Source organism: Filicampus tigris, chromosome 5, assembly GCF_054856515.1.
Source record: "Filicampus tigris isolate MCC_2025a chromosome 5, RoL_Ftig_1.0, whole genome shotgun sequence".
Lineage (NCBI taxonomy): Eukaryota > Metazoa > Chordata > Actinopteri > Syngnathiformes > Syngnathidae > Filicampus > Filicampus tigris.
The window spans coordinates 10,010,234-10,037,465 of record NC_141221.1 but is presented as its reverse complement, the minus strand read 5'-3'; the positions used below and the strand labels follow the sequence as shown (position 1 = coordinate 10,037,465).

The 27,232-nt window shown below is 37.9% G+C and overlaps 2 protein-coding genes across 5 annotated transcripts; both read right to left on the bottom strand.

Moving 5' to 3' along the window:
* Positions 1-3,821: 3,821 nt before the first annotated feature.
* Positions 3,822-9,809, bottom strand: LOC147147218 (uncharacterized). Of its 3 annotated transcripts, none has more exons than XM_086031230.1 (4): positions 9,336-9,809; positions 5,605-5,684; positions 5,209-5,518; positions 3,822-4,297 (listed from the first exon to the last, which is right to left on the bottom strand). In XM_086031230.1, exons 2-4 carry the CDS (start codon positions 5,631-5,633, stop codon positions 4,190-4,192), a joined length of 447 nt encoding a protein of 148 aa, XP_085887356.1. In that variant the 5' UTR covers positions 5,634-5,684; positions 9,336-9,809; the 3' UTR covers positions 3,822-4,189. The 3 variants fall into 3 exon arrangements, with proteins under 3 accessions (XP_085887356.1, XP_085887357.1, XP_085887358.1); XM_086031231.1 differs by having other exon boundaries at positions 5,209-5,458; XM_086031232.1 differs by lacking the exon at positions 9,336-9,809 and having other exon boundaries at positions 5,209-5,458; positions 5,605-9,326.
* A 148-nt stretch (positions 9,810-9,957) lies between these two features.
* erap1b (endoplasmic reticulum aminopeptidase 1b) lies at positions 9,958-27,232 on the bottom strand. Of its 2 annotated transcripts, none has more exons than XM_086031228.1 (20): positions 27,109-27,232; positions 26,182-26,295; positions 25,525-26,011; positions 24,534-24,672; positions 24,266-24,400; positions 23,324-23,444; positions 22,468-22,622; positions 21,555-21,668; positions 21,335-21,466; positions 21,131-21,262; positions 19,607-19,690; positions 19,359-19,525; positions 18,708-18,787; positions 17,724-17,907; positions 17,372-17,528; positions 14,602-14,786; positions 14,364-14,525; positions 13,575-13,715; positions 12,592-12,673; positions 9,958-11,193 (listed from the first exon to the last, which is right to left on the bottom strand). In XM_086031228.1, the coding sequence occupies exons 1-20, from the start codon at positions 27,185-27,187 to the stop codon at positions 11,026-11,028; spliced, it is 3,018 nt and encodes a 1,005-aa protein (XP_085887354.1). In that variant the 5' UTR covers positions 27,188-27,232; the 3' UTR covers positions 9,958-11,025. The 2 variants fall into 2 exon arrangements, with proteins under 2 accessions (XP_085887354.1, XP_085887355.1); XM_086031229.1 differs by having other exon boundaries at positions 25,525-26,028; positions 27,109-27,142.

Sequence of the window (27,232 nt, the reverse complement as noted above, 5' to 3'; positions counted from 1 at the left end):
AAGTACTAGTGGTTATCGATACTCAGTATCGGTGAGACCTTAAGAGCAAAAACTCGCACTGGAAAATTATTGAAAATCCCTGCTATTAATCCAACAATATATAATATATTGTAGTTGCACTGCATCGCCTGGAGAGGTGGATCTAATATCTTTTTTTTTTTTACCTTATTCAGTTACTTGGAGGTCAATAGTTATGAAAAAGTTTTTCCGTATGATGCAGCTACAGTATACGCTGCTATAAACTACAACCACAATAACAAACAAATTGTTCAATCCTAACCAACTCATTAGACAATTTTATCCCTGCATTCCATCAGTACTGTCACCAGCTTCTTCCAATCAGATTAACAACTTCAAATGAAGCGTTACGAATGGCCACAAAGTGAGTAATAAAGCGCCGTGGCTCTGTTTCAGTCTAATCCTCCAGTTGCCTCCTTGGTTCCAATCTGATTAGCGGCAGTGTCTGCCAGCATGCATCACTGGCTTGTATGTGTGCGTGTCGCCGTGTGCAACAATTTGTGTATTAGCAAAGAGTGGATCAAAAAGCGTTTTCGACAATCCATTTATTTCCCCATCACCATTTTTTTTTTTTACCCACAATGTCATAAACCTGATAAATCAAAAGTACAGTAACTAAGTATTTGTAATTTACTACTTCTTTACTTACCACAAACGAGGTCTTTATTTTGATTGTATTGATGTTTGATGAACAATTAATCATTTGAATATTTTGTCGATTAATCAATGAATGGGATTTAAAAAAAAAGATTAATTTCCATCCCTTTATTCAAAGACAAGACATTATTTTCAAATTGGCAGTGAAGAAAATGCACAACTGTAAATTCATTATGATTCAGTTATGGTTTTGGGCCGTAGCGTCCATCAAAAAATCTAAAAATGTTGATTATTGTTTTCCAAAGTAAAAGCAGATGTTTGCTAATGCCATATTTTTAAACAACACAGACAGTCAGTCTGCTTTCATGGAAGACTACAATAATCTGAGAATATTAACATTTGAGAGGCTGAAATTCCAAGGATTTGGAAAATGTTAAATTTAACGAGGTCTCTAAATGATTAATCCATTGTCCAAAATAATGATTTTTTTAATTAATTTGATCATAAATTAGCTGTCAATTAAACAATTAATTGTTGCACCTCTAATATATATTTACCGTATATAGTGTCTTGATAAATTTGTTGCTTAACAAGTACAATTGAAGTTGATATTATCAACTTCAATTGTACTTGTTAATCTACTACTACTACTACTATACAATATATTACCGTAAATCAGGGGCCTGGGTGTGTACAGGCCCACCCAGATTGACAGACTGCCTACCCGACGAGATTCATGAAAAAATATATACTTTTTAGTAAATTATGAAATTATTTGTTTTTTATTTTATTGAATATTAAGAAAGGTATAATTGTGGTTGTCTAAGGAAGATCTGAAATTCATATTAATTTGGTTTGTCATTTTATTTGAATATACAATGTGTCGGGACAGGAGGATTGTGCGAAGTGAGAGAAATATTCAGGCCCACCTTGATTTTTCCAGGTCCGCCCATTAGCCACGTTCTGGCTCCGCCCCTGCTGTATATAACAATTTGTGTTTTAATGAGGATAAGCGGTGTAGATAATGGATGGATGAATGTATTTCTTTCACTGTCTATGTTGTTGTATTATTACTATTTTTTTCAACGTTAAGTGCTTTGTTACAGTTTAGCCGTTATGAAATGCGCTATATAAAGTTGTAATGTTTTGTATAAATAAACTGCTTCTCATATAATTCATGGTTCATTTTTTTTTTGTTTTAGTGGCCGACTAACCTATGAGGTCAAATCATTAATGTATAATAAATCTGACATTGAGTATTGTAATACAGATTAATGTATTGTGTTTGTCAAAAATTACATGAGAAGATCAAGAAAAATGGTACATAAAATCACAATTGCAATATAGAGGGGCGGGGAAAAAAACACAATCATATTTGTTTTAAAAAATAATTCAGCTCTATAACCGAGCTCCATTGTTAATACCGCTGTGGAGGGAAGTGTCTGTCCGAGTTCTTCCTGTTTGCTGTCATCAGGTTCCAGAACCAGAGCTGCCACCTGGCTCCTGTCTGTCAAGATCCAGCTAGTGTGCTGCTAATCTCACACAAGAGAGAGCGAGAGCATCCCACTCCCTCCACGAGTACCCTCGACCTCTGAACTCTGTCTTCCTGAACGCCCAGCCTCCTCCCCCGGGGCTCATATTCCACTTGCAAAGTTGAAGTGTTGTACTCTGTTTACCACCAAAATTCCCACACTAAGGTGGTGCCAAACAACATAACTAATTGGAAAAAATATTCAATAGTTTTTGCCATATTTTTTTTGCTTCAATTCTACAGCCAAGTAAGCTACAGTAATATTAGTCATTCTTTGCAGAGGATAAAGAACATATGCCTGTAGCTGGGTTTACACGCAGACTTTTTTGTCATTCCGATTGAAATAATTTCGAATGAAGATCTCCGGTCATCTGTTTTTACATAGGAAAAGATCTCATCACATCCGCTGTTTACATGCTCCACCCTGAGTCAGATCAGCCGTGTGACACGCGGAGATCGATTCTAAACATCAAGTGATTTATCGAGATGGAGTTCATTCATCTATTTAGCACAGCATTCATGATTGTTTTAACACTTTATTAAAGCAGCATCCTGATAAAAACAACTTACCAGTACTTTAAAACAAGTCCTCGCTTCGCAGACGAGCTCTGGTAGGACGCTGCCATTTTAAAGCGCATATACGACTAAATACGCCAGACAGATCATGCGCAAACCGGACGCAGCCTGGCTATTACGATTGAACTGTTTCCATGACACTCGTTCGGATTGGCAAAAGGAATATACCACCCCTATGAGTCAGAATAAAATTCCATTTTGGATTCTGCCTTTTTATTCCAATTTAGGTGTTTATATGGAGCATTTTTATTCCGCTTGGTCATTCGGATTCATTCTGATCAGAATACATGGCTCCATGTAAATCTGGCTTGTGAGTACAGTTATATTATCTATCGTCATGTGTTTTCCAACGTTTGTGTTTAAATATCCATTGCTTAAAGGGTCTTAATATCACCGTAAAGCTGTTGCTATTCGTTTGCCCATCTTTACCATTTTATTATTGTTTTCCAAACACTTTCTATGAGCCCAACTCGAAATCTTCAACCCAAGACAACTAAATATTTTCATTATTTTGTCACTATTCATTAGTTAGTTAGCAGTACTGAGCTAAATAAAAAATACATACATTTCTGTAGCACGGACCAAGGAATCAATTACCTTTCAGTAATGCTCAGGTCAAAGGTATGAATTTTTGCTAATAATGGCGAAGGATAAAGTTTTTTTTATTATTTCAAATTTAGTTTCTTGATGAAAAAGGCTTTGTCTTAAAGACAAAATGTGCAGGAGGTTGAATGAGAAATGTCCACTCAACTCAACATATATTTGCTAAATTAACTAAATGCAATTACCCTGCATGACATTAAGATAAGTCATGAAGGCATTGCATCATAGATTGGAGATGTGTGGGATGTGCAGGGTTCATTTAGAAGGAACACCCTCTTAAGCAACCAAATATAGTTCCTCGCCCGATAAAGGGCTACTATCAGCTTTCCACGACAAACTTGTCAAGCAATTCAAGTCTAGTTCATTCCAGTCAGTACGAACTCATTGGTAGGTCGTCTGATTACCGTATATTTGACCTAATTGACATTCCTCCTGAATGGCACATCTGGTTTTTTTTTTAACGGAAATGTTAAAGAGGATTATCCATACATTTACATGTGATCTTAGCAATATTTTATTGTATAACATGCACATATATTCTTGAACAAATATACAGGCATGTTTAGTTTGGAGCATACAAAATTATCCTTTCACACTTTGTAAAGTAAGTAGACCAGCTACTTCAGTTGAAATAATTATATCAATATATATTCATACAATTATTTGCTCTCAAAAATGTGTGTTAAATGAATTTCCAGTCATTCTAATGATGATGCCAACTCACCAGCGGCCATTACCTTCATGTTCATGCCCTCAAACGACACACGCGCACACACACACATGCTCACATTCAAGATAAAGTCCAGTGGCTCCAGTGCAATAATCAGATGTCCATGTGCACAAAATTGTCACAGCTGCAGTGTTTTATGGTTGCGTTGGAGATTGGACGGCGTCCGTGTGAGCCGGCGCTATGACTGGGTTCACGTTGTGTTCTGTATATGCTGGCGGCAGATCGTCGGGTTTAAAACCCACCTGGAACATAACAGAAGGACAAGACCACAGTCACACACAGGGAAATGCTCACTGACGCACAAATTGGAATGTCCTGATCACCGGCCAATTGCAAGGCACAGACAAGGCAAAAACATTCCCACTCACATTCACACTTATGGGCAATTTAGTCTTCATTGAACCGGGCACGCATGTTTTTGGAATGTGAGGGTACGCCAGAGTATAAAACCAAAAACAAGCATGTGAGAATCATGCAAACTCCACACAGGAAGGCTGGATTCGAACCTGTAGTCTCGGAACTCCGAGGGGGGTTTGTAACCACTTGCAACTGTGCCGTTTAATGTACCGATAATGTATATCCAAATAAATAATACCATTTGAAAATGAGTGAAAGTATCTTACACACTTTTCCCCTCATCCACGAATGACCCTGCCCAACCTTCTTTTTTTAAAACCCGAATATGGCCCTTGAATCCTAGTTTGCCCACCCCTGACTTAGAACCTTATGACCCTATCTTGCCGATTTTAATTTTTTTTTTTTTTATATATACAATTTATGATACTCATTGTTCTGCCGCTTGTTTATTTTGGGTGCAATTTCACAGTCGGCCACTAGATGGCTGCACACTATTATGTTTAATTAAAATTGAAAGCAGAAAAGAGAACGGGAAGTATTTCAATCTCAGCCTAGTTTTTGTTAAGCATTATTTAATTTCATCCTCTGTAATCCTGCTTTTTACACCTACGGAAAATAACTGCTGTAGGTTCATTTTATAATGTGCATATTTGGGCAATATTATCGGTGTCTATTGTGAGATGATAAGTTTGTTAGTTTGGATTTGAGTGTTAAGACCTTAAAAAGGTGCCATGAATGCTATAAAAACATGCCTCGGGAGTATTAAAATAGGATCATTAATTTAGCCAACAGTCACCTCAGTATAGGAAGGTGGTGGTCCACAGTAGCCTCCGGCAGTGTTGTATTGTGGTGGCGTAAATGTTTCTTGGCTGTACCGAGGCACCCCGTTGAGGTTGTCTTCTTCCTGCTGCTGCTGCTGCTGTTGCTGCTGCTGCTGCGACAGTCTCCCATGAAAGGGGATGAAAAATATGGGAGGGCGACCGTCGTGCTCGGTCCGCCTCCACGCCTCCCTCTCGATCTCCTCCTCCCTCAGGCGGCTGCACGCCCTGCAGAAGGTGGTGCAGAACATGATGAGGAGGCCGATGCCCAGGATGGCCAGAAAGATCCTTGGGAGGCAAATGAATGTGGTTTCAGTCACATGTTATATTTGGAGCTTGAAACTTCCTGAATCATTGCACGTAAATGTACTTACTCGAGAGCAGGGATGCTGCTGAGAGACATCCTTCTAGATAGGGTGAACGAATGTGGATTGAAACAGCAGAGCAGTCAGACCTGGATGGGAGTAATTTGCAGTCTATTAAAGTTCAAGTCAAACAGCTGCATGTCGAAACATCACATTTACGGAATTTCCACAAATAGCTGCATTTATTTACGCACATGCACATACAAACAAAATAAAAAGGCCTAACTGGAGAAATGACAAGCTCAGAGTCTAAACATGGGCTCACAGAATTGTGAAGTGTACATGTGTCAACACTAATCCAAGTTAAAGATACTGCCTGTACTACGTCCGGAACTCATTTACAACATGGAAGTAAGTCTCCACATTTTCAGTCATCAGAGGAACTGTTTACAAAGTAGTTGCCTCCATGCTGTTCAGGTTAGCATCACAGTTAAAATGGGGCTCAGTAGTTAACTAAGTCTGTGTGGACTAAAAACTGTGATTACAAAAGTTACTAAGCGCAATATAAAGATGTATTTTTTTTTATCTACTGAAAATGTACCGTAAAGTACATTACATTACAGTAGACCAGACATTGATTTTCAACTTGCCTGTGCCTATGATTTCATTACACTTAAAATGTGTATAATTAATAAATACACGCATTCTAAATCATGTTTTGGATTTATTATTTAAGTTCCACGCTTAAGCAGTCATGGCTAACGTGCTAGACCGCTAACTAAGCGCTAAATAGCCCGAGGCAGGTTCCTCAGGTGGAAAAAAGCATGCGCAAGTCACTTGTACTAGCTGCCGCTCCGTGCTCGTGAATTTTATCCTTTCTCTTTGAATTGGCATCACGCGTTAACTGAGTTGGAACACCAAGATGTGTTTTTATTTTTTTCTGGAGCAGGTAAGCTTATCAACCAAACGCTAATCTAATTCAAGATAAACTGTGCTATAGGGGAATAATGTTCATTAAAAAACGATGATGAAGACGAAGCCTCAGTCTTGACCGCTTTTGTTTTTTGACTTATTAACCAATGAAATGCTACGCTAGCTTGCACTAGCTAGTGTGGCGTGCCTGTAAGATTAAAGAGCACATTTTAATGACATACCAATATCTTAAATAGGTTTTGACCGCTTATTTTTTTTAATTGTAAAAATATGTACTTCAATAAAGACACAGATGGAGTCACAGCATCTACTAGAGAGGAGCCTATTATTTAGGGCAGTAGCCTACAATAGTTCACGTTGTCGAAATCCACCAGGCCGACCAACTCCCTTTAATCTTCCACCAACTGCATGATACACTTTGAACCCCAATAATTTGTCCATGTCACCATGATCTCAGAGGGTTTTTTTTTACGACCCATACATGTAGAGATAAGCGTCTTTAGCAAGCAACCTGTTGTGACACAATATGGTTTACAGTCTACTTTTACAGTCCAATCACACTGGTTGTTGCTGGTTTGGATTTGTTGCGAAAATATGTCATGAATAACTGATTTGTTACAAAGACACCAAATTCCGCCATATTAGAGTTCATTTTAAGAGTCTACTATTTGTTTTCAAATCTCTAAATGGTCGTGCCCCAGTGAGCTGCTCCATTCCTAGGCTACTGTTCAGTGTCTTGGGTCATTTTCTTAAAACCATAGTGTTTTATGTGTTTTTAACTTTGTTTGAATTATGTTCCATGAGCATCACAGCCAGAACAAGACAAAAGACAAAAAAAAGTTTCTACCCAGCCAGACTTCTGAACAAATGACATCATAATCCGTCAGCTACACTGCATTTTTTGTCTATTTTTTTGTCCTCTGCACTTGAACGTTTACACTGTGCAATATCATTGCAGTACTTGAATAGTCGAATGTCTGCATCTTTGCACATTATGTACATACTTTTCTTACTCTACTAACTCGACAATAACCTCTGCCGTATTCAAATACAGTCTTTTTGTTTTTTTAATTGTCATTGTTTTTAAATTGTTCCTTTGTACATTGCCTAACCCTTTTCCCCTTTAGTACTCATCTTTCATTATTTTGAAATTGCTCTTTTTAATAATATACTATGTTCTTTGTATAAGTGAAGGGATACTAGCAAAAAAAAATACCATTGTTTTTACTGTGCATAAGAAATAAACATCTTGATCTTGTGTTTAATTCACCTGGTGCATATAAAACACTAAGTGCATTCCATTTACAATTTATGTTTTATGTTAGATTTTTTCGTATAGCATTTCATTTCAGCTGCAGTTGTTGCTAAAGTACTTTATAAATAAAATAAAACCTACCCATTCCCCATGACAATTCCCTTCCCCCAAATTTGTTATGTTCCATTCCAGAAATAGTTTCCTGTTCCAAATAGTTAGCTGTTCCAAAAATTCCTCAGTTTGTTTCCCAGTAAATTTAATAATATAATTGTACTTTATGGTGTCATACGGTGGTTCGATATTGTCAGCAAGGATCAGGATGTTGATGATCAGGATTATAATTTGTCCTGAACAGTACGTCTTCTCGCTGGCAAAATGGCATGTTTGCTCAACCAATAACATTTTCAACCAATTAGATTGGCCACAATTTGTAAAAATAACACCCACAGGTGAGTACTGACCAATAGTAAAAAAAACTTTACAAAATTGTGACATAGGAGGTTTCAATCGTACAATTGGGAAACACTGGATAAGAAGTCCATTTTAAAATGCATGTTGATGATAATGAAGCAATTTTAAATGAGACAATTCTTTCAAACAAATTCTAATTTAAAAAAAGATATATCTTGAATCAACCCAAGTTATTTCACTGACCACTGCGTTTCTGCTCATTTAACAGAAGACTTCAAACTATTTTTCACACATGAGTAAGTTATAAAACCATATAGAAATAAAAATGCAGCACTATGTAACCTTAAGGGTAGACACATGACACTATCACGTGCGTCTGAATCATCACATTGATTACTGGACTGTACTACTGCATGCTGGAAAAAATGACACCCACCCAACGTCAACAGACATTTGTTATAGCTGTAGTTGGTAGCTAAATAGGGAGGTAGATACTTAATTGGTCCCGTAGTAAATTCTGTCAGTACATAAGAGCTTTGGTACCACGTTACACTAAGTGCACTTTTGTAAAGTATTCACTGATAGTAAACACTTTGTAAATCATTACTAAACAGTTGTAAATGACAACAGTGGGTGTTGGCTCACTATTTGGTCAGTTGGTCTGTTCTTTTGAATTTCTAATCCAGCCGTTACATAAAAGTTTACACTTCACGGTATTACGAGCCTTATTGTAAAGTGTGACAAATGTCAAAAATGACCTCATTCATGGTATTTCTTTACAGTAAGGTAAGCAATAATAACTAACAAGCTTGGAGCAGAGCTGTTTATGTAAATCGGTGAAATGTGCTTTTCTTATTATATTGACCTTTAGTTTTTAATTAACTTTGTTTACACAGTGGCTAGGAGGAATCAGGTGTTTGTGAGGGGCCCATTTCCTCTCTAGTTACCAAATATGGTACCTTACCCTAAAAAAAACGGAATTGCACTCATACAAAATGATTTACCAATGTATAAATAATATTAACTGTTAAAGTTCTAGTTCACGATAATCTAATAGTTTTGACTTCACTCAATCTGGACTGAGGCCCATCTTCTCCATGACAACACTATTAGAACAGGGGAAAAAATGTGAGCGCTCGCAGTTACATTTACATGCTCATATCCGTGCTTGTAAAGGGAATGAGGAGGTAAAGCTTCTTACCTTGAGTCGCGGTGAGTCCTTGAGTCTCCTCAGGTGTGGGCTCAGGGCTCAGCAGAGCAGAGGTTGTTGTGACTTGGGTGTGCTGCTCCCAGGGAGCGGCCCGCAGCCCGGTCTGTGCAAGGGTAAAGCACAGAAAATGAATGAATAAGGTCGACTTTCTAATGCAAGTCGAAGCTCACACCCATGGATGCCGCAGATGTGCCGTTTTGTAATATCGTATATGGTTCCTTTTATTGGTATGTGCCAAAGGTCCACCTCAAGAATTTATGACGGCTGCAGAGGTTTTAAAGTAAACGCTACCGCCTCACCTTAGACCACTTTGGACACAGGGGAGACAGTAAAGATCCTATGGAGAATTTGTTGAAACAAATGAACAGTTAAGCATTTTTTAATGCATTGGGCACATTTGGGGTTAAAGTATTACATGCTTGAGTGGACGCAAAAAGTCCACACAAATCAGGGGCGGTTTTAGACCAGTTTTACTCGGAAACGCACCTTGGAAAAGCAAGACATTTACATTGTAGTTTGTTTGTCAAGGTCAAAATAGGTTTGGCTCAATTGTTACTCTCACTACTCAGTAGGCACGTGATCACCGGTAATCAAAATGAAAAGAAATCTCGTGTACGTCGGAATTTTTTATTTTTTTCCAATACAAGTGACAAATTGAGATTTGCATGATAAATTCATCAAAGTTAAAAAATAGTGTATCCCATCGGACATCTGGATTTCTTCATGCATTGCAATATGCAAGTGGATATAAGTCTCATTTCGAAGGTAGTTGCTGACAAAATTTCAAAAACGAGTCACAGTTGCAATGATGCAGATGTGATCGATACCCACAGCAGCAATCAACAACCACATTCAGGTTCTACATAAAGGGAATCACAGTATGTCAATGAACACTAATATCAGTGCATTAGCAAAAGATTGGCGCAAAACATTCATCAACAATTCATCTTCATGAACAAATAAAAATTAAAGGGCTGGCTGGAAACTCCCACGGACAAATGCACTGTCAACATGTACTGTCAAGACATTTTCCTAACTGCTTAACATGTTCAGGATCGTGAGGCCTATCACAGATCACTTTGGGTGAGGGATGGATTACTCCCTGGAATGGTCGCAAGTTCATCATGAGGCACATATGGACAAAAAAAAAATATTCATACATTTACAAAATTTAGAAAGTGCAATTAACCTAACATGCAAGTGTTTGGGGGCAGGTAACAGAGTACCATGAAAAATCCCACACGAGCACGGGGAGAACCCCAAGGGTAGTGTTCCGCCATTAAAACATGTCAGGTAAAAAAAATAAAAAATAAGCACCCCCCTATGTGCGTTTTGATCTCTTGGAGCACGGATATTCAGACATTAAAAAACAGACATGGAATTCATTTTGAGAACTTCCTGGGGTCTACCCAAAAGCCCTAAAAGAAAAATTCATAATAAATTAAAACCCAGAGGAAAAAGTGTCTTAAATCGCAAACATTAAACAATCAGAAAGGATCTTTGAACTATTGAATGATGTAACCCAAAGATACTTTGTGATAACCAACATGAAAAAGATGTTTCAGTGAAATTGTCTGAAGAACAAATGTTCCACTGGGAAGTTTTTCTCAAATTGCAACCAACGTGTCCTTCAAAATATTACATTTTGGATAACAAATACAAAAAGTGTCTTTGTTTCCCATTACAAGTCCTCATGAATACGTCTCTGGTTTTTTTTCAGCCAGGACTGCAGCACGGGGAAGTTGGTTTCGGCCCAGTTGATGTTATCAGTGATGGTGTCGTAGGCCTGCTGGATACATCGCATCTCTGAGCCCATCTCCACCGTAAGAGAGCTGAAGAACTTCTCCACCTGAGCACACGAACAGAGGTGAATCGCCAAAGCGCATTGCTAGATGACAAAGTTAATGAGATGAAATCTCCCTTGAAAAATATGACCAACAACTCACAACCTAAACCAAAACGTGTATCAAAATGTACTAGAACAGTGGTCCCCAAGTACAGGAACACGGAAATGCTGCCAGGCAGCACAGATACAGTATATAATTTTGGGGGTTAATTTAATGTCATTTTTTGTTTTTTGGTATCAGAATATATGCCCCTAATTTACGTTGTCACCCAGCCGTGAATGCTCGTTAAGACTCCTCTTCACACGCGTCAAAAATTGCTTGCCAGCGTAACGGTTATGGCGGCACATATGTCTGAAAATTTTCGTAACAACCATGGACGGAATATTTAAAGGGGAAATCAATCCAAATATTATCTTTATATGTTCTATGCACCTCCATGACTCTAAACACGGCATTCTGATTAATATTGCATTTATGTAATGTGAGTTCAGCAACTTCCAGCCGTTTTTAGTCATGTCAAGGGTCGGCCATTTTGTCACTTGTTGTCGACTGAAAATGACATCACAGTTGCTCCGGGCTCAGGTAACAACCAATCATGGCTCACCTGTTTTCTGATGCTGATGATTGGACGTTACCTAAGCCCCGAGCATATGTGATGTCATTTTCAGTTGACAGCAAGTCACAAAATGGCCGCCTCCTCCTCATATTTCACAAACACAATAGAATGCCGTGTTTAGACTAGTGGGGCCGCATAGAACATATTCTCGTAAAGAAACCTTTTTACGGTTGATTTCCGCTGTAAAAGTGACCATCAAAACTGATGAAAATTTTGGCCCGTGGCTACATTTTTTTTTTTTTTTTAAACACACACTTCTGTTTTGAATACTACGGCCCAACTGATTAATCAGATGATATAAGTGCTTCAAAATCAGCTAAATATGGAAATTTGTTTTGGTGGTTGTATTTCATTTTTGACGCATTACACCAACGTAAGACAAAGATAAGGACATTAAATCGCCCGCCCCCCAACCAACCCAACGGACAAACTATTGTAAAACAGTCCATTGATGTAATGGTAATGCCTTCAAAACCTTTTTATAAGCGTTCGGGGACCGTTATTTTATTAATTATATATATTCTTGGCCGATGAATAGGTTCTTGAAATTTTATTTGAAAAAATAAATAATCCATATTGTTCCGGTCCTACTGAATACACACAAAAAACCAAACACACACAAAAAACATCTCTGACAGCGCTTAGACGCAGCTCTTGTACAGGATATCATTCAAATGTGCATGAAAAACATGCACAAATGTGTGAGTCTATAAGTTCATGTTTTGAGCACTTGAATTTAATTGCGGATTCTTAATAATAAACCAGAGAAGCGAAGTGCACTCACCGACGAGAGCATTGTCTTTGTAGAGTACAGGCTGGTCACTCCCGTCACCATGTGCGCTATGGAGGAGGAGCCAATTTCAAACCTGCAATATCCGTATAAACGGGTTAATTATTTAATGAGCTTAAAACATATTGAAAAGAACATGTACCCAAAGGAATTTTGACTGACAACTTAATGTACAGTATCCAACACAGCAGTCACGTGGCTCACAGCTAAGATTTTTAAACCCAGAGTAGTGCTGAACAATTAATAAAATTCAAATCAATATCACAATGTAGTAGAAATCAATTGTCAAATCGCAAAGGCTACAATCTTGGGGAAAAATACAAAACTTCTTATATATATATATATATATATATATATATATATATATATATATGACCATTAAAAAGACTTGAAGTCAAAGCGTTTAGTCAGTTATTAACTCTAATTGAAGTAGATAAACTGTCTTTCATATTACTTCATAGTTTAATTTCATTCAAGCATAAACCTAAACTACAGTATAAGATCAAACATTTATGTATGATAAATCTGGGATTGTTTATTGTAAAGAATGTATTGCTTGTTTGTTAAAAAACACTCCATGACAAGGGGACTTTATGAAAATAATCTCATTAAATTGCAAAACTTTTTTTTTTTAAATTACAATTCTATTATTATTCTAAATCGGTCAGCCCTAACCCAGAGTGTCAAAATCATTATGACTAACAGAAAGGATGACGCGAAGAAGCTCCTTTGACACACCAGACCTGACCTGATTTCAGTTCATTCAGCAATCTAGTGTTGGCTATCATTCAAAAAAAATGATAACACTTCTTACCTAATAGACCCTGAGACTTTGGAAATCAGACAAGCACAAGTAAGATGCCAACAATAAAGTAGTCCACATGTCGACACTTGGCCCATTTGCTGTTCACTTTTGTGATAACAAAAGTATCTTGTACCATAAAAAAAAGTCAATCATAGTGCGGCTTACAACTGACTTTGTGATCAGGGTCTGCCAATTAACTCGAAGAAAGTCCCACGCTAGTCTGTGGCCTCGGGGGTTCCTGCTGACAGAGACAACCATGCTTGGGAGGTCTTGAGTTTTCATCACTTTACCGAGGAGACTCTGCTCCAGAATCCTGCAGAGGAAAGAAAATGAGACCTGCTGCATTCTCTACCCTTGAGGAAAAAAGGCTTTTTTTTTTGCCAGATTTTTTTTTTCCATCAATAAAAATGAACGCAAGTGAAGAAGAAAAGCATTTGCATTCTTATTTTAAATAAGGAAAATCAATGTGTTTTGCAAATACAATAATTACAAATAATTTTAAATTCATACAAAAGCGGAAAAAGATATTATTATACACGGGTGTGTGTTATTCACAGGATTTTACACTAATCCATTCCAGACATACCAAAATATCAAAAAAGACATTTGAATCAGAAGAACTATTGCTCTCCAAATAAAAACAGTGTAAAATAAATATATAAAACTCATGAAGCCATTATTAGAATCATTATTAGAAGACAAATATTCTTATTCCTTTACCTTTAACTCATTCACTGCCAGACATTTTCAGACCCTCTTTTACCCTAACGTTTGAAAACATTTGAAAAATATATAAATAAATTCCTGGGATTGAATGGCTAGACAAGTAAATTCGTCAATGGCAGTGAATGAGTTAATCATTTTTAATCATGTTTTTCCCATTTCACATATTCGAATATAATGTCTTAATTCCACAGGTGCACAGGATAGCCATATGCGACTTACTTGATATCATACCTACCACTTGAGCTTTTGACGTAACGGGCTGATTGTCAAGGCAATCTTGATGCGGTTCTGAACAGACATTTGCAAGGCCCGACGGTAGATCTCAAAAAGGAAGTCCCACCCTTCCTCTGTTTGAGCGCCGACAGCATACACGGCCAAGGTGACATCAACGGGGAGGCTGAGAAGCGGAGACATCTTAATTCCCTGCATTAGACATCATCATCACTCAAATGCGAGGGAATACTGGCTCTGACCTCATTTGGCCATCTGACTCCTTCCACATGTTGAACAGGTGGTTGGCTTTGGTCACACAAGGAGTGTAGTTCCTGACACAGGCGAACAGCAGCAGGTAGCTGCGCAGCGTTCGCTCCGATGCCGAACCGGAATCGTCCCAACTCTGACTGTTAATCGAGTCCTTGAACAGGTCTAGCAGGAAAGTCTGTGAACATGACACAAGTATAATAGCAGGTTTAATTGGGTGGAATTAATTGTTCATTAATTGTAGAGCAAGTTAACTCGAACATCTTTTCCCACAGATATGTTCTATGCAGGCCCACTGGTTGAAACACTATGATTAATATTGCGTTTGTCGAATAAGAGTTAAACCACCCGTTTTTAGCCATCTCAGGAGGCGGCTATTTTGTCACTTCTGTCGACTGAAAATGACATCACAGTTGCTCATCGGGGCTCAGGTAACGACCAATCACAGCTCACCTGTTTTCTGAAGCTGAGCCATGATTGCTCGTTACCGGAGCCCTGAGCAGTTGTTTTGTCATTTTCAGTCGACAGAAGTTATAAAATGGCCGCCGCCTGAGATGGACAAAAACGGGTGGATTAACTCTTATTCCACAAATGCAATATTTATCAGAATGCCATGTTTCAATTAGTGGGCCTGCATGGAACAAATTGTTGAAAAAAAATGTTACCCTTTAAATCATCCATCCATTTTCTGTCCTGACAAACTGAGTGCTCTACTTGGTTACAACAAGCAGAGATGCTCGCTTTTGTTTCAGTCTAAGATAGTTTGAAAACGGGGGATTCTCTAACTTCGTGAGTCTGAGAATCCCTGAGAGCAGTGTTTTTCAAACATTTTTGAGTGAGGGCACATTTATTTCATTGAAAAAATCCCGCGGCACACCACCATCTGAAATTGTGAAAAAAAAAAGCATATTTTAACAATATAAATGTTGTTTGTATAAGCATTTTCTAACATTGAATAATGACGTCTTATTATAACGCCTTGAATAGGAATTAAATAAACACAAAGAAAAAAGTATTTTATAATGTTTCATATTGATACTCAGGGCGGGACTGTTTGGATAAACATGCGTCACGAATTTGCTTGTCTCTAAACAAAGACAATTAGCTACCTGCTGCTGCTGCTACCTACTGGTATGGAAGAGTACTACAATGCAGTAAAGACATGATTACGCTGCCAGGCGCTAGACCGCACAGGCACACAAATTAAATAATTTTAAATTAAATTAGAGAGTTTGAAAAAACACTGCCTTTTAGGTAAGACATGTTTCCAAGGAGAAATGCCGCAGGAATAAAAAGTTGCCTATTTTTGAGAAAAAAAACTAAAAAGCTACAAGGACTACATTCTTCCAAGATTTGTGATGATATGTCACAACCATATGAGCGCTTTTATCTCATTCACTAATAGGCATTTTCATCCCCTCTTTTACCCTAACGCTTGAAAAACTTGGAAAAAAATATAAATAACTTCCTGGGATTGATTGAATGGCTGGACTGTGAAAAGACAAGTAAATTCGTCAAGGGCGGTGAATGAGTTAATTGACCCAAAGGTAAGGTAGGGAGGAGTAACTGGTTTGACTTTTAGGCGTGCAGGTTCCAATAACTATGGATGCCCTGTTTTAAAACAACGACACGACAAAATGTATTACTGCATGTCTCTATCACCTTTAGTTTTTAATCTGGTGTGAGGGACTGTAAAAAAAAAAAAAAAAAAAAAGGCGATCATCAGATAATTGATATCCACAGATTGTTGTCTCTATATTTTATGCGACTGTTAAAATGTTGTCCATACTACTAAATTGAACAGGAAACCAGTGCAAGATGGACAGAAGCCAGTGATGTGGCTAAAACTAATGGATCTATTTATTCTAGACAAAAGCCTAGCGGCAGTGTTTTACACAAGGGAGACAGAGAACAATAGTCAGGAAGTGGAGGGCGACACAAGAGCACGAATGATCATTTCTACATCAGAATGAGATCATATGGAAATCATTTAAAAAATATTATTAGGGTGAAAAAAAGCAGGAACGGGTTACAGTTTTAATGTGCTGACAAGAAAGCATGGCAGAAGAAGGAAAATTGTGAATCGGACCCAATTTGGACATTTAACATAGAGGCGTGCTCACTTTTGTTGCCAGGGGTTTCCGCTAGGGCCTGGCCGATATTAGCTCTTTTAAAACTGGCAAATATCTGCCGTTTTTCAACACATTACACATAAGACAAAGATAATGACGTTCCAACATGACCCCACAAGATTCCCCCTCCAAAAATATTAATTAAAAACAAAACAAATCGGATATTTTTCCTGATTTTTCTCTGTTGCAAAGTTAAAAAACAGTCAGTGAAATGTGCTGCCTGAAATTCTTTGTTGTGGCATTAAAGGACGGGAAAGAAATGTTTTTGTTTTATATTCTTTGAAATAATCAGAATTTTATTGTCAAATAGTTGAATGGGCGTCGGCCTGAAAAAAAATCCTCGTTTCTGAATTAATGGCTGTCCACCGAATTAATGTGAGGTGACAGCAAATTTACAATATTTTCAACCTGTAAATATCAATTCCATTCAACACTAATTGCACCCACAGTCAATCACTTCCTCTTTCCATGACAAAAGCTTGCGTCTAGACGTGTCTCATCGAGGCACCAAAGTAAAACCAGTCAGACAACATTTCAACTTCATAATCTTATTCGTTTGATGTGCTCTGTCATACACACGTATCCAAACCATAATAACAAGCAAACTGTTTCTAGTTTAACTTTTGCTCACCTTCATGTTGTCCTCGAGAACAACAATTTCCCTCCTTTGTATCAGTTTTAAGATGGGTAAGAGCTCTCTTAAGCCCTGAGTCAGTGTCATGATGTCAGTCTCTTTGGACAGATATGTGGACAGATCCAGAGCTGTTTCCAGGCCCACCTTTTTGATACTGCAACACACACACATTACAAAGAAAATATGGAAAAGCCAAGAAAATGTTATCCTCATTGTATTCTATATTAACAGGTCCCATTAAAGACATGTACAGAAAAAAAAAAGGCAACAATACATTTAGAAACTTCGTATTGAAATCCCAAACATGAATTTGTCACTGAACGAAACGCATGGTTCTGTGTTTCCTGACCTGACAAGTCGGAAGACATCATGTATGAGGCTTGCTCGGTCCTTGCCGCTGAGCGCCATGTGGTTGTTGTGCAGCAGTTTAATCATGTTCTTCCACCCGTCTTTGCCGTAGTGAACGATGTAGTAGCCGTTCATGTCCACGTTGAACTTGATCCAGTCCACTGTGTTTGGAATGCGCAGGAGATCTGAGGACAAGGAGTTACATTCAATGTAAAAACAGTGCTGGACCCCAATTTCATTCCAAACCAAGACGCAATAGGTTAAAGAACAAGCCCAAAACACACACCACCAATAAAAATATAGGAGTTTCATTATATTGTAAAAATCATTAAAAAAAAAAAGCAACGAAAAACAATTTAGAACACACAGTATATTGTATATTGAATGAACCAGGGAAACATGAAAATATCATGCGCCAAAATACAGTATCTTTTAATACAGTAAAAGAAAATATGCTTAAATTTCCCAAAAGAACACAATTGTTTATCATTTCCTATACATGAGAAAGGGACCCTGAAAAAAATAATCACATATTAAATCGCAATATTTAGGAGGGGGAAAAAAAAAAAAAAATCACAGTTTATTTTCCTTTGGTATTGGATTCAGATATCTTACTGAAATTTCTATTGAATAAGCAAGTATTCTAATAAAAATAAGAGATGTGTTCGCTTGGTTAAAGAACTCATTAGTTTTCATTTTTAGATCATTTTTTTAACTTAAATTTAAACTGCATAGCAGCAAACTGTAATTTCTTCCCTAGAAAGATTAGTGAGTATGGGACCAAGTGACTTCAAAACCACAGTAGCAATTTTGCCGGCTATAATAGCACATTTGAGATAGTATGGTTTGTTAAAAAAAATAATAATAATCAGTAGAAGCTGCAACAGTGTCAGGCTGTCAGAAAAGTGTGTGATTTTTGCTAATTAAACCAAACATGCACAAAATTATAAAAGGGAAAAAAAAAACAACTATAAAAACCTCTTACCCACTGCAGATCTCATCAGGTGGTGGTGTGGTGTGGGAGAGTCGCTTGTCTTGTATGTCAGTGGAATATTCCAAGTGACCCTGAACACATCATGACTTTTATACTTAAATCAGAAAAAAACACATAGAAATGTTGCAAGTACTCATAACATGGGTGTTTTTAGGACCGTAATGATTCTTTTAGGCTAGTACGCACAAGCCATGTGCCACAAAGTACACTGTACTACACTGTGATGCTGCAGATTTTTCAATTTTATAGCTTCTCTAGTGCTAATGATGACTGCACAAGGGTTTTCTAATATCCTTGAGCCTTCTGACGCAATGGGCAAACACCTTGTACCTTTAGAACAATGGCATGATAGTTGCTGGAAATGGGCCTCTATACACCTATTTAGATATTTCACCAAAAAAAAACAGACATTTGCAGCTAGAATTGTCATTTACCACGTTAATAATGTACAGAGTGTATTCCTGATTAGTTTAAAGTTATCTTCATGGAAAAAAAAATGTTTTTCTTTCAAAAATAAGGACATTTCTCGGTGACCCCAAACCTTTGAACAGTAGTGTGTGTGTATATATATATATATATATATATATATATATATATATGCATATATATATATATATTTTTTTTTATTTATTATTTTTTTACATTTCAGCAGGGGGTCCAGTGGTGGTGGCCACCGGCTCCATCTTCAGGTAATGCTGCTGGCTAAGTGTGAGTTTGCGACCTTTCAATTCAACGCTGACTAGCGGGAAGCCCTTCTGTAGTGTCCATGTGGCCATGATGGTCTTGATGTCAAACTTCTCACCATCATACTGATTTGTGCCCACACAAGACACAAATTAATCACAAATTGTCCATCACACTTGGTGGTATTTCTATGCATGAAAACTTACATGCCCTCCAGATGGCAGGGTGTGCTTTGAGCAGAATTCTTTTTGTTTGGATGGAGCGCCTGGCAGATCAGTCAGATCGCAAACCTGTTTAAGAATTTTAAGAAAAAAAAAAATCAATGAGGAGTGACACGCTGTATTCACATTAACTATTTGTCAGTCTTGTTCAATACCATTTAACTTTAGAACACTTTGTTTTTTGTGTGCTTTTCAAACAGCGCTGAACAATTTAGAAAACTAATATTTTTTTAGCTCCATATTGCGTTTGCAAGGTCCTCTTCCCATGTATGTTTTTTAACAAGCAATAAATTCCTCAGTATTACAAAGAACAATATCATATTTATCTTACATAAACACTTTAGTCTTACAGGTTAGACTCACGCTAAAACAAAGACAGAAGAACCATGAATTAATATGAAAGAGGAAAATGTTAATTTATCTACTTCAATTAAAGTTGCTAACTTACTAAACACTTTGACTTGCAGTCTCGGGTTAATTACCGGTAGTGGAAAACATAGTGCATCAGCATTTAGCTCTTATGCTAGACACAAATGGAATAAGATGCCAACAGAACTGAAGGTAGCGCCATGTGTAAAGGCCTTTATAAAAAAAAATTTTAAAAAAGCTTTTTTTCCCCATACCTATGGTTAAGGTTAATGTCTTTTAGAGCATTCCTATAGTCAACGTTTTCGCGCTGTATGTTCATTTAAAATTGTTTGTATGTAAAGTGCTTTGTTACAGCTCTAGCTGTTATGAAATGCGCTATATAAATACAATTGTATTGTATTGTATTGTAATTTGAGTAAAGTACTTATTGCTTTACTTTGCTTTGAAATGTGTTAAATTCTTTTGCCTTTGAATGTTGTTTTGTAACAATGTGTATGAAATGTGCTATATAGATAAAGTTCCCGGCCTTTTAAGCGTTCAATACCACACTTCGAAAAAAGTCTACCAAACACATGTGGCGTAAAGATAAATCACAAAGTCAGATTAGAAAAATAATGCAACAAATCCGTGGCTTTCATGTTACATGAACAATATGTAAACATGTCGGCAGCACTTCTTAAGCACTGAATTTATCCAAACACTAAATTAATAAATACATAAAATAACAACCAACCCTGGCTCAGCTTCAGCAAACAGGTGAGATGTGGTTGGTCGATACCTGAGCAACTGTGATGTCATTTTCAGTCGACAGAAGTGACAAAATGGCCGCCCCCTGAGATGGCTAAAAACTCATATTCCACAAACGCAATATTAATCAGAATTCCTTGTTTCAACTAGCGGGCCTGCATAGAACATATTTTTGAAAAAAAAATGTTTGGGTTGACTTCTTTAACTAGAATGTAAAAGCCTGGTGTGCACCCTTACCACTTGGGGGCATAATAATACAGATATGCAGCCTGAGAGGATACGGTCACAACTTCTCAGCAAGCTGCAGTAATATGATTTTTTTTCCGCATAGGATAAAGAATATAGCTGGAACACAATTTAGTGGCCTTGTCTTCGCACACATTAATCACTCACATTGGTCAGGCTCTCCCACAGGTGGCTGCTGGCAGTGTTTCTGTAACTATGCCGCTTCAGGTAGCGCACGATCCCCACCTCGAACACTTCAGGTGTCAGGAAGCCTTTCAGCATATTCAGAACGCACGCCCCCTGAAAAACGAGCAAACCGTCTTACACAAAGTACGACACATTGATTAAGGATGTAATAACGGAAAAACAGACTTTATCGTAGGACACTTCGTCAAATATTTCCTGGATCTCGGTGGGGTTTTCCACAGGCGTGGAAATTGGGTGTGATGAGATGAGACTGTCGACCTCCATGGCGTCGAAACACTTCCCCAAGAATAAGTCATTCTAAGAGGAAAGAGACTCGTTTGTGAGTTTTGTACATTGCGCTTAATGTGGTGGATCAATCACTTGCGCGTGCAGGCGCAGCTCTCACCGCTTGAAGCTCCGGGAAGGTGACATCGACAGCAATAAATTCCATGAACTTGGCAAAACCCTCGTTGAGCCACAAGTCGTTCCACCATTCCATCGTCACCAAATTGCCAAACCACTGCACAGACAAGACAATGAAAATGATTTTAATATACAGTGGATATAAAAAGTGTGGACTTTTTAATATAACTCTTGATCAAATGCCAGGTTTTTGTGGTTAAAAAAAAAAATAAAAGAGAGACCAAAACGGCAACTATTTCTACTATTAATGTGACCTACAGTATAAAATGTGCAGCAACAAAAAGTTCAACCTTGGTTTCATCAGATCATAAAATTTTGCCACGTATTTGGGAGATTTTTGTTCGGTAGCTTCTGACGCTATGATAATCGTGAGCGAAAATATCACGGTATTGAAATGACAGCTCTAAAGTGAAATTTATTGAAATTTTGTGGTGAATAACACATTATTTTCTTTCCATTGAACACAATCTCAGACATTTTTAGCAAAATATAGTATATTTGGTACAGAGGAAACATGTACCAAGTTAAGTATAAATATATAAATGTTACCATTCTTCTCTTGTTTTAATTCTTCTTCATAAGTCAGTTTCTCATCACTTGTGAGCTATTTTTAGAACAGACCCGTGGGCTACTCATGTTAATACCCACTGGCACCATTTGTTTTTTTTGCTCACCCCTCCCCTCTCTGCTCGCTGAATATGACAGCCAGTATTAAGGTATAGGTCGCGTTAATGGTGTAAAATTGTTTTGAAAGGATTATCTAGGTCTCTCTTCTTTTTTTTACATCACAAAAACATGGCATTTGAACCGGAGTGTGTAGACTTTTTGTATCCACTGCAGATAACTGTGACAAGTGACATCTCGTGATGTTGTATTTTATATTCTGACGCTCTTGCCTGGTGTGCCAGCTCATGAGCGATAACCCTGGCGATGTGCACTTTGTCTGTGATGGAGGATTTTTCGGGGTGGAAAAGAAGGGCCTCCTCTCTGTAGGTGGTCAGTCCCCAGTTCTCCATGGCTCCCGACTGGAAATCGGGGATAGCAGCCAGGTCTGCAGATACGTAAAGGAAATGCACAACTTGACGTTCCTTTATAACGCCTACATTTAGGGTGTCTCATTTCAAATGTGAAGAGCTGAGTAACTAAATGTCCTAGGCAAACATAATTAACATAGGCTTCATGCGGAAAAATTTAATATTTATCAATATTTTAACTGCTGTTTTAAGTGGACTTCATGTTTACAATACAATACAATTTTATTTATATAGACAAATACTTGCACAATACCATTCGAAGAAATGATCCCTGGCCTAGACAGAAGGGTCGAGCGTGCATGCGCAACGTAGACGTGTCATACAACTACTGCCCACCAGTAGGTGCTAACTGGCAATTATTCATGATGACTGGCACCTTGTATATTACAAATAAATCAATACAAAAACTCAATATAATCCCAAAGTAAAAAATATCTCAGCATGCATACACAACGTCCTGTTGCATAATTGAGGTAACCACTCCTCTAACCCGTTATTCACGGTAGCCATCACCTTGAACAGTAAAATAAACTACAAATAATCCACGGAGTCCAAAGAGAGAGACTATGATTACCAGTTGCTTGTGTCAAGCACAAAATATATGTGACTCAATAAGTTGGAGGTAGTCATGGTGTAATGGTGCCGATTTGCATATGGGACTCAAATGTTACGACATCTCACATTCCCACTGCTGTCAAATACCGAACAACATGCTCACCCTGTTTGGGGAGTGGGTAAGGAATATTGAAGTAGTCGTCGTAAAAGTCGAGCAGCTTCACAGCGGCGTCCAGCGCAAAGTCCGTCTGGTTGATTTTCTCAGCTACGGCGTAGACAGTAATCTGATGGCAGTCAGGAATGCATAATTATAGTCTTAAGACCACAGAATTTTGAAAATCAGATAACGGGTTCCGAAGAAACTGAGTTTTTTTATGTCAGAAAAAAAAAAAGCCTTTTTGGACAAGAGTTTTGTGTGATACCACCTAAAGAAAATGGTCCAAAAAAGCCTTCAAATTAGCGTGAAAGAATTTATATCCATAATTTCTCCACATATCTCCTCAACCCTTTCGTTTAGCCTACTACTGGGGGAACACCTTCTCCAACTGGCTGACAAGTTTCAGTTAAAAGTATCAATAAGCTCGTACGGGCTGATATTCCGAGGGGTTCTCCAAGTCGATGTGTCAAAATTATTGTGATGCTTAAATCGACCCCACTTGCCTTAAAATTTCATCTTAAAGTAGAAGTCAACCCAAACATATTTTTTTTCAAGAATATGTTCTATGCAGGCCCACTAGTTGAAACAAGTCAGTATGATTGATATGAAATATGAGTTAAGCAGCAAAATCCACCCGTTTTTAGCCATCTCAGGTGGCGGCCGTTTTGTCATCTCTGTCGACTGAAAATGACATCACAATTGCTCAGGGCTCAGGTAGCACAAATGGAACCACATTTGTGGGAACAGCAGTGTGTGCGGCAGAATAGGTCGTGCAATTTTGTCAAAGAAAAAAGACAATACATTTTAAAAAATAAATAAATAGGCTGAACAACAGCTAGTATCTTGAAAACCTCTTAAGTCTTGTCACTCATATCTCAAGGTACCATCAAGGTATACATCATTTGTTCCACATATATAGAGTTGGGGGTTGTGGGGGCTCGCCCTCACCTTGACGCCATGTTGGGTCGTCTTGCTGACGGAGTGGAAGTCAGACACGATGAAGGCTACCAAGTATGTGCTCATCTTTACTGTGGTGGCAAAGTGATCCTCAAACACATTTCCAGGTAATGCGACTGTTTTCACCTGTGAGGTAACACATACAGTGCAACATATAGTATAGCAACAAGTGACAAAACTAGAGGAACAAGTGCCAGTCTACATAAACAATACTAAGAAAGCTGTATGCAGTGAAATCATAGAAATGATTGTAGAATACCTTGGGCATATTGGAGATGGCGATGTGCTGTGGCTCACGTGTGATGGAGATGGTGAAGTTGGCTTTAAAGGCGGGCTCATCAAAACAAGGGAAGGCTGCTCGAGCAAAGGTGGCTTCAAACTGCGTGGATGCCAGAATCCTAATAAAGACATGTATGTACATGAACACAATAGTGATAGAGGATTAAATTGCCCCAGCTTCATCTGCTGTTTGTTGGCTGCCCCATTGTGAGCAGACAGCAACTATGAAGAGTTACAAAGATAAATGTGAAATGCAGAAAAAACAAAATTAAGTAGCAATGTGAAGTAATGGCAATGGTCCTTTAGGCAGCATTATGATGACAAATCCATTGTATGGTAAAAGGAGTTTTCTCCTGTCCCATTTAAAGAAAAACGTGATCACCACTAACTGAATGGCCTAGTGAGGAAGAGTGCAATAAAAAAATGGATGGATGGACAAATGTATTCCATCTCTACAACTTACTGTAATGTCACTTAAAAATAAGCATTATTATTAGGGTCTGACCGATCAATCGGTTGTCCAATTTAATCTGCCGATATCAGCTTTTCTAAAATCACAGATTTTTGCCAAAATGTTTTTTCTTTTACACACGTGGCAATGAGACAAAAACAATGACATTCAAATGTTTGACCCCGACCAAAAAAAACATTGTGGGGGGGAAATAAACAGCCGTTTTTTCTCTCTGTCATAAAGTTAAACAAATACTTAAGGACTAAGTAATGTAAAGCAATCAAATGTTTCTACCTGTAACTCAAATCTTTATTGTTGTATATGTTAAGGGAGCAAAATCAAGTTGCTTTATTCATTATACATATTTCAAATTAATCAGTCAATTAATCTGTTATCATAATATTACGCTGACAAATATCAGAATCAGCTTTGGCCTTAAAGTATCTATATTGGTCGACCCATAATTATTAACTTTGCAAAAACTTCCAAAAAATGGACTGAAAAACATAAAAAGGCTTACCGGATCCCTCCACTGCTAGTGCGGTAGCTGCTCTTATAAAAACCATGGTAGCTGTCCGAGAGATTGGCGGAAAACTCCACCTGGACCTCGTAGTCCTGCCCTTTGGGGATAACCTCGTCTGACATCAGGGCAATCTGCTGGTAAACAGAATTCTCCAAAACCTGGAGGGACCTCACCCCCTCGGGCGTCTTGAGCTTCGCATTGAAGGTCTTCAACTGCTTGGCGTGCAAAATGATGGCTTTGGTGTCTTCTAGCACATCCAGCTGGATGCAAACGACTCCGGTGAAGCTCAGGGTGGTCAGGTTGGGATGAATTGACAGGTCGTAGTGCACGGGTATGACCGTTTGAGGGAGTCTTATATTCTGCCAGGGAAAGGGCTGCGCACCGGTAATGTCACGCAAGTTTAAACGTGGAATCTGTGCCCCCAACACCTGGCCCAGGAAAAGTAAGACCACGAAGGAAAGAGGAGCCACTATCATGGTGGCTACTAAAACAGGAAACCACCTGTTGGAATCCAAATCAAGAAGAACAACACACAAGAAAAGTGGTAATTATATGTAGCTTCTTTCGAGAATTAAAATGAGTATGTGACTGAGACAGTAATGTTTTTTTTTTTTGCTCTGAGGTGAGAATTTAACTGAGCTGAGGTGACTTTACCTGACTTTGAAATGAGGTTGGGTTCAGGAATGTGTGCGTGAATGGTAGTTGTCTGTAAATGGGCCAGGGTGTTGTCGGCCCTGCAGTCAGAAAAGGCTCCAGGACCCTGCGGCCCTGAAAAGGATTGTAGAAAATGAATAAATGGATTAAAACGAGTGTATTAATACAAATAAATCAATTGTATTTAATCTAAATATCTACCTGTATCTTCAAACAACCCAGCCATATAAAAAACACGCACACAAAAAAAAAGTATAACACTATAGCATAATTGCCAAATTCATTTAGGAAATGTTATAAAAACAAGAAAAAACACAACAAATTCAACATACAAGAAGAATCCAGTAGTTTTGATTCAACCTTTGTAGATTACCACGCTCTGGATGACTAAAAACATGGCAGGTTTATTGATATTATTGTAATGTATTGCGAAAAATTACTTGAGCAATAATGATAATAAATAATACACTTTTTTTTACTGTCACGTCGCCTTCTCGTTGTTTTGATCAACTAAGTCAGTTAAATAAGTGTAAAATAATAGCTAATTTTAGAACAGTCCCGTCAGTGAATTCAGGTTTCCTTGTTCCTTCTACCTTCTAGTTTGTGTGTGACCGAGTAGCTACACTACCATCCAATTCTAAAAATAGATTTGAAAAAAAGAAAAGAAATAGTCATGAAGATTAACGCTGTTTTGATTGCAGGCTCGATTCACTGGTTCGACAAATGACGAAACTATTTCCGCATAGATTTATTCGAGTAAACCCGTGTCAAATATGTGCCAAAAATGTCACGTTTAAAAATGTGCCCGTGTCAAAAAAATACGAATATATGATCCCGATAAGGCTATAGAACACAAAGTCTATATTACTTATTATGTCGACATAGGTGCACTTTTTAATCAAACAGAGTCACAAGAATTGTATTTACCGTTTCGATTGGACGCAGTAGCTCCACTGCACAGGAGACAGAGAAGTGAAACCGAATGGGCTGGCAAAACCAGATGCATGATGGGAGGATTCAACTTGTCGTTCTCAACAAATATCACTACGCA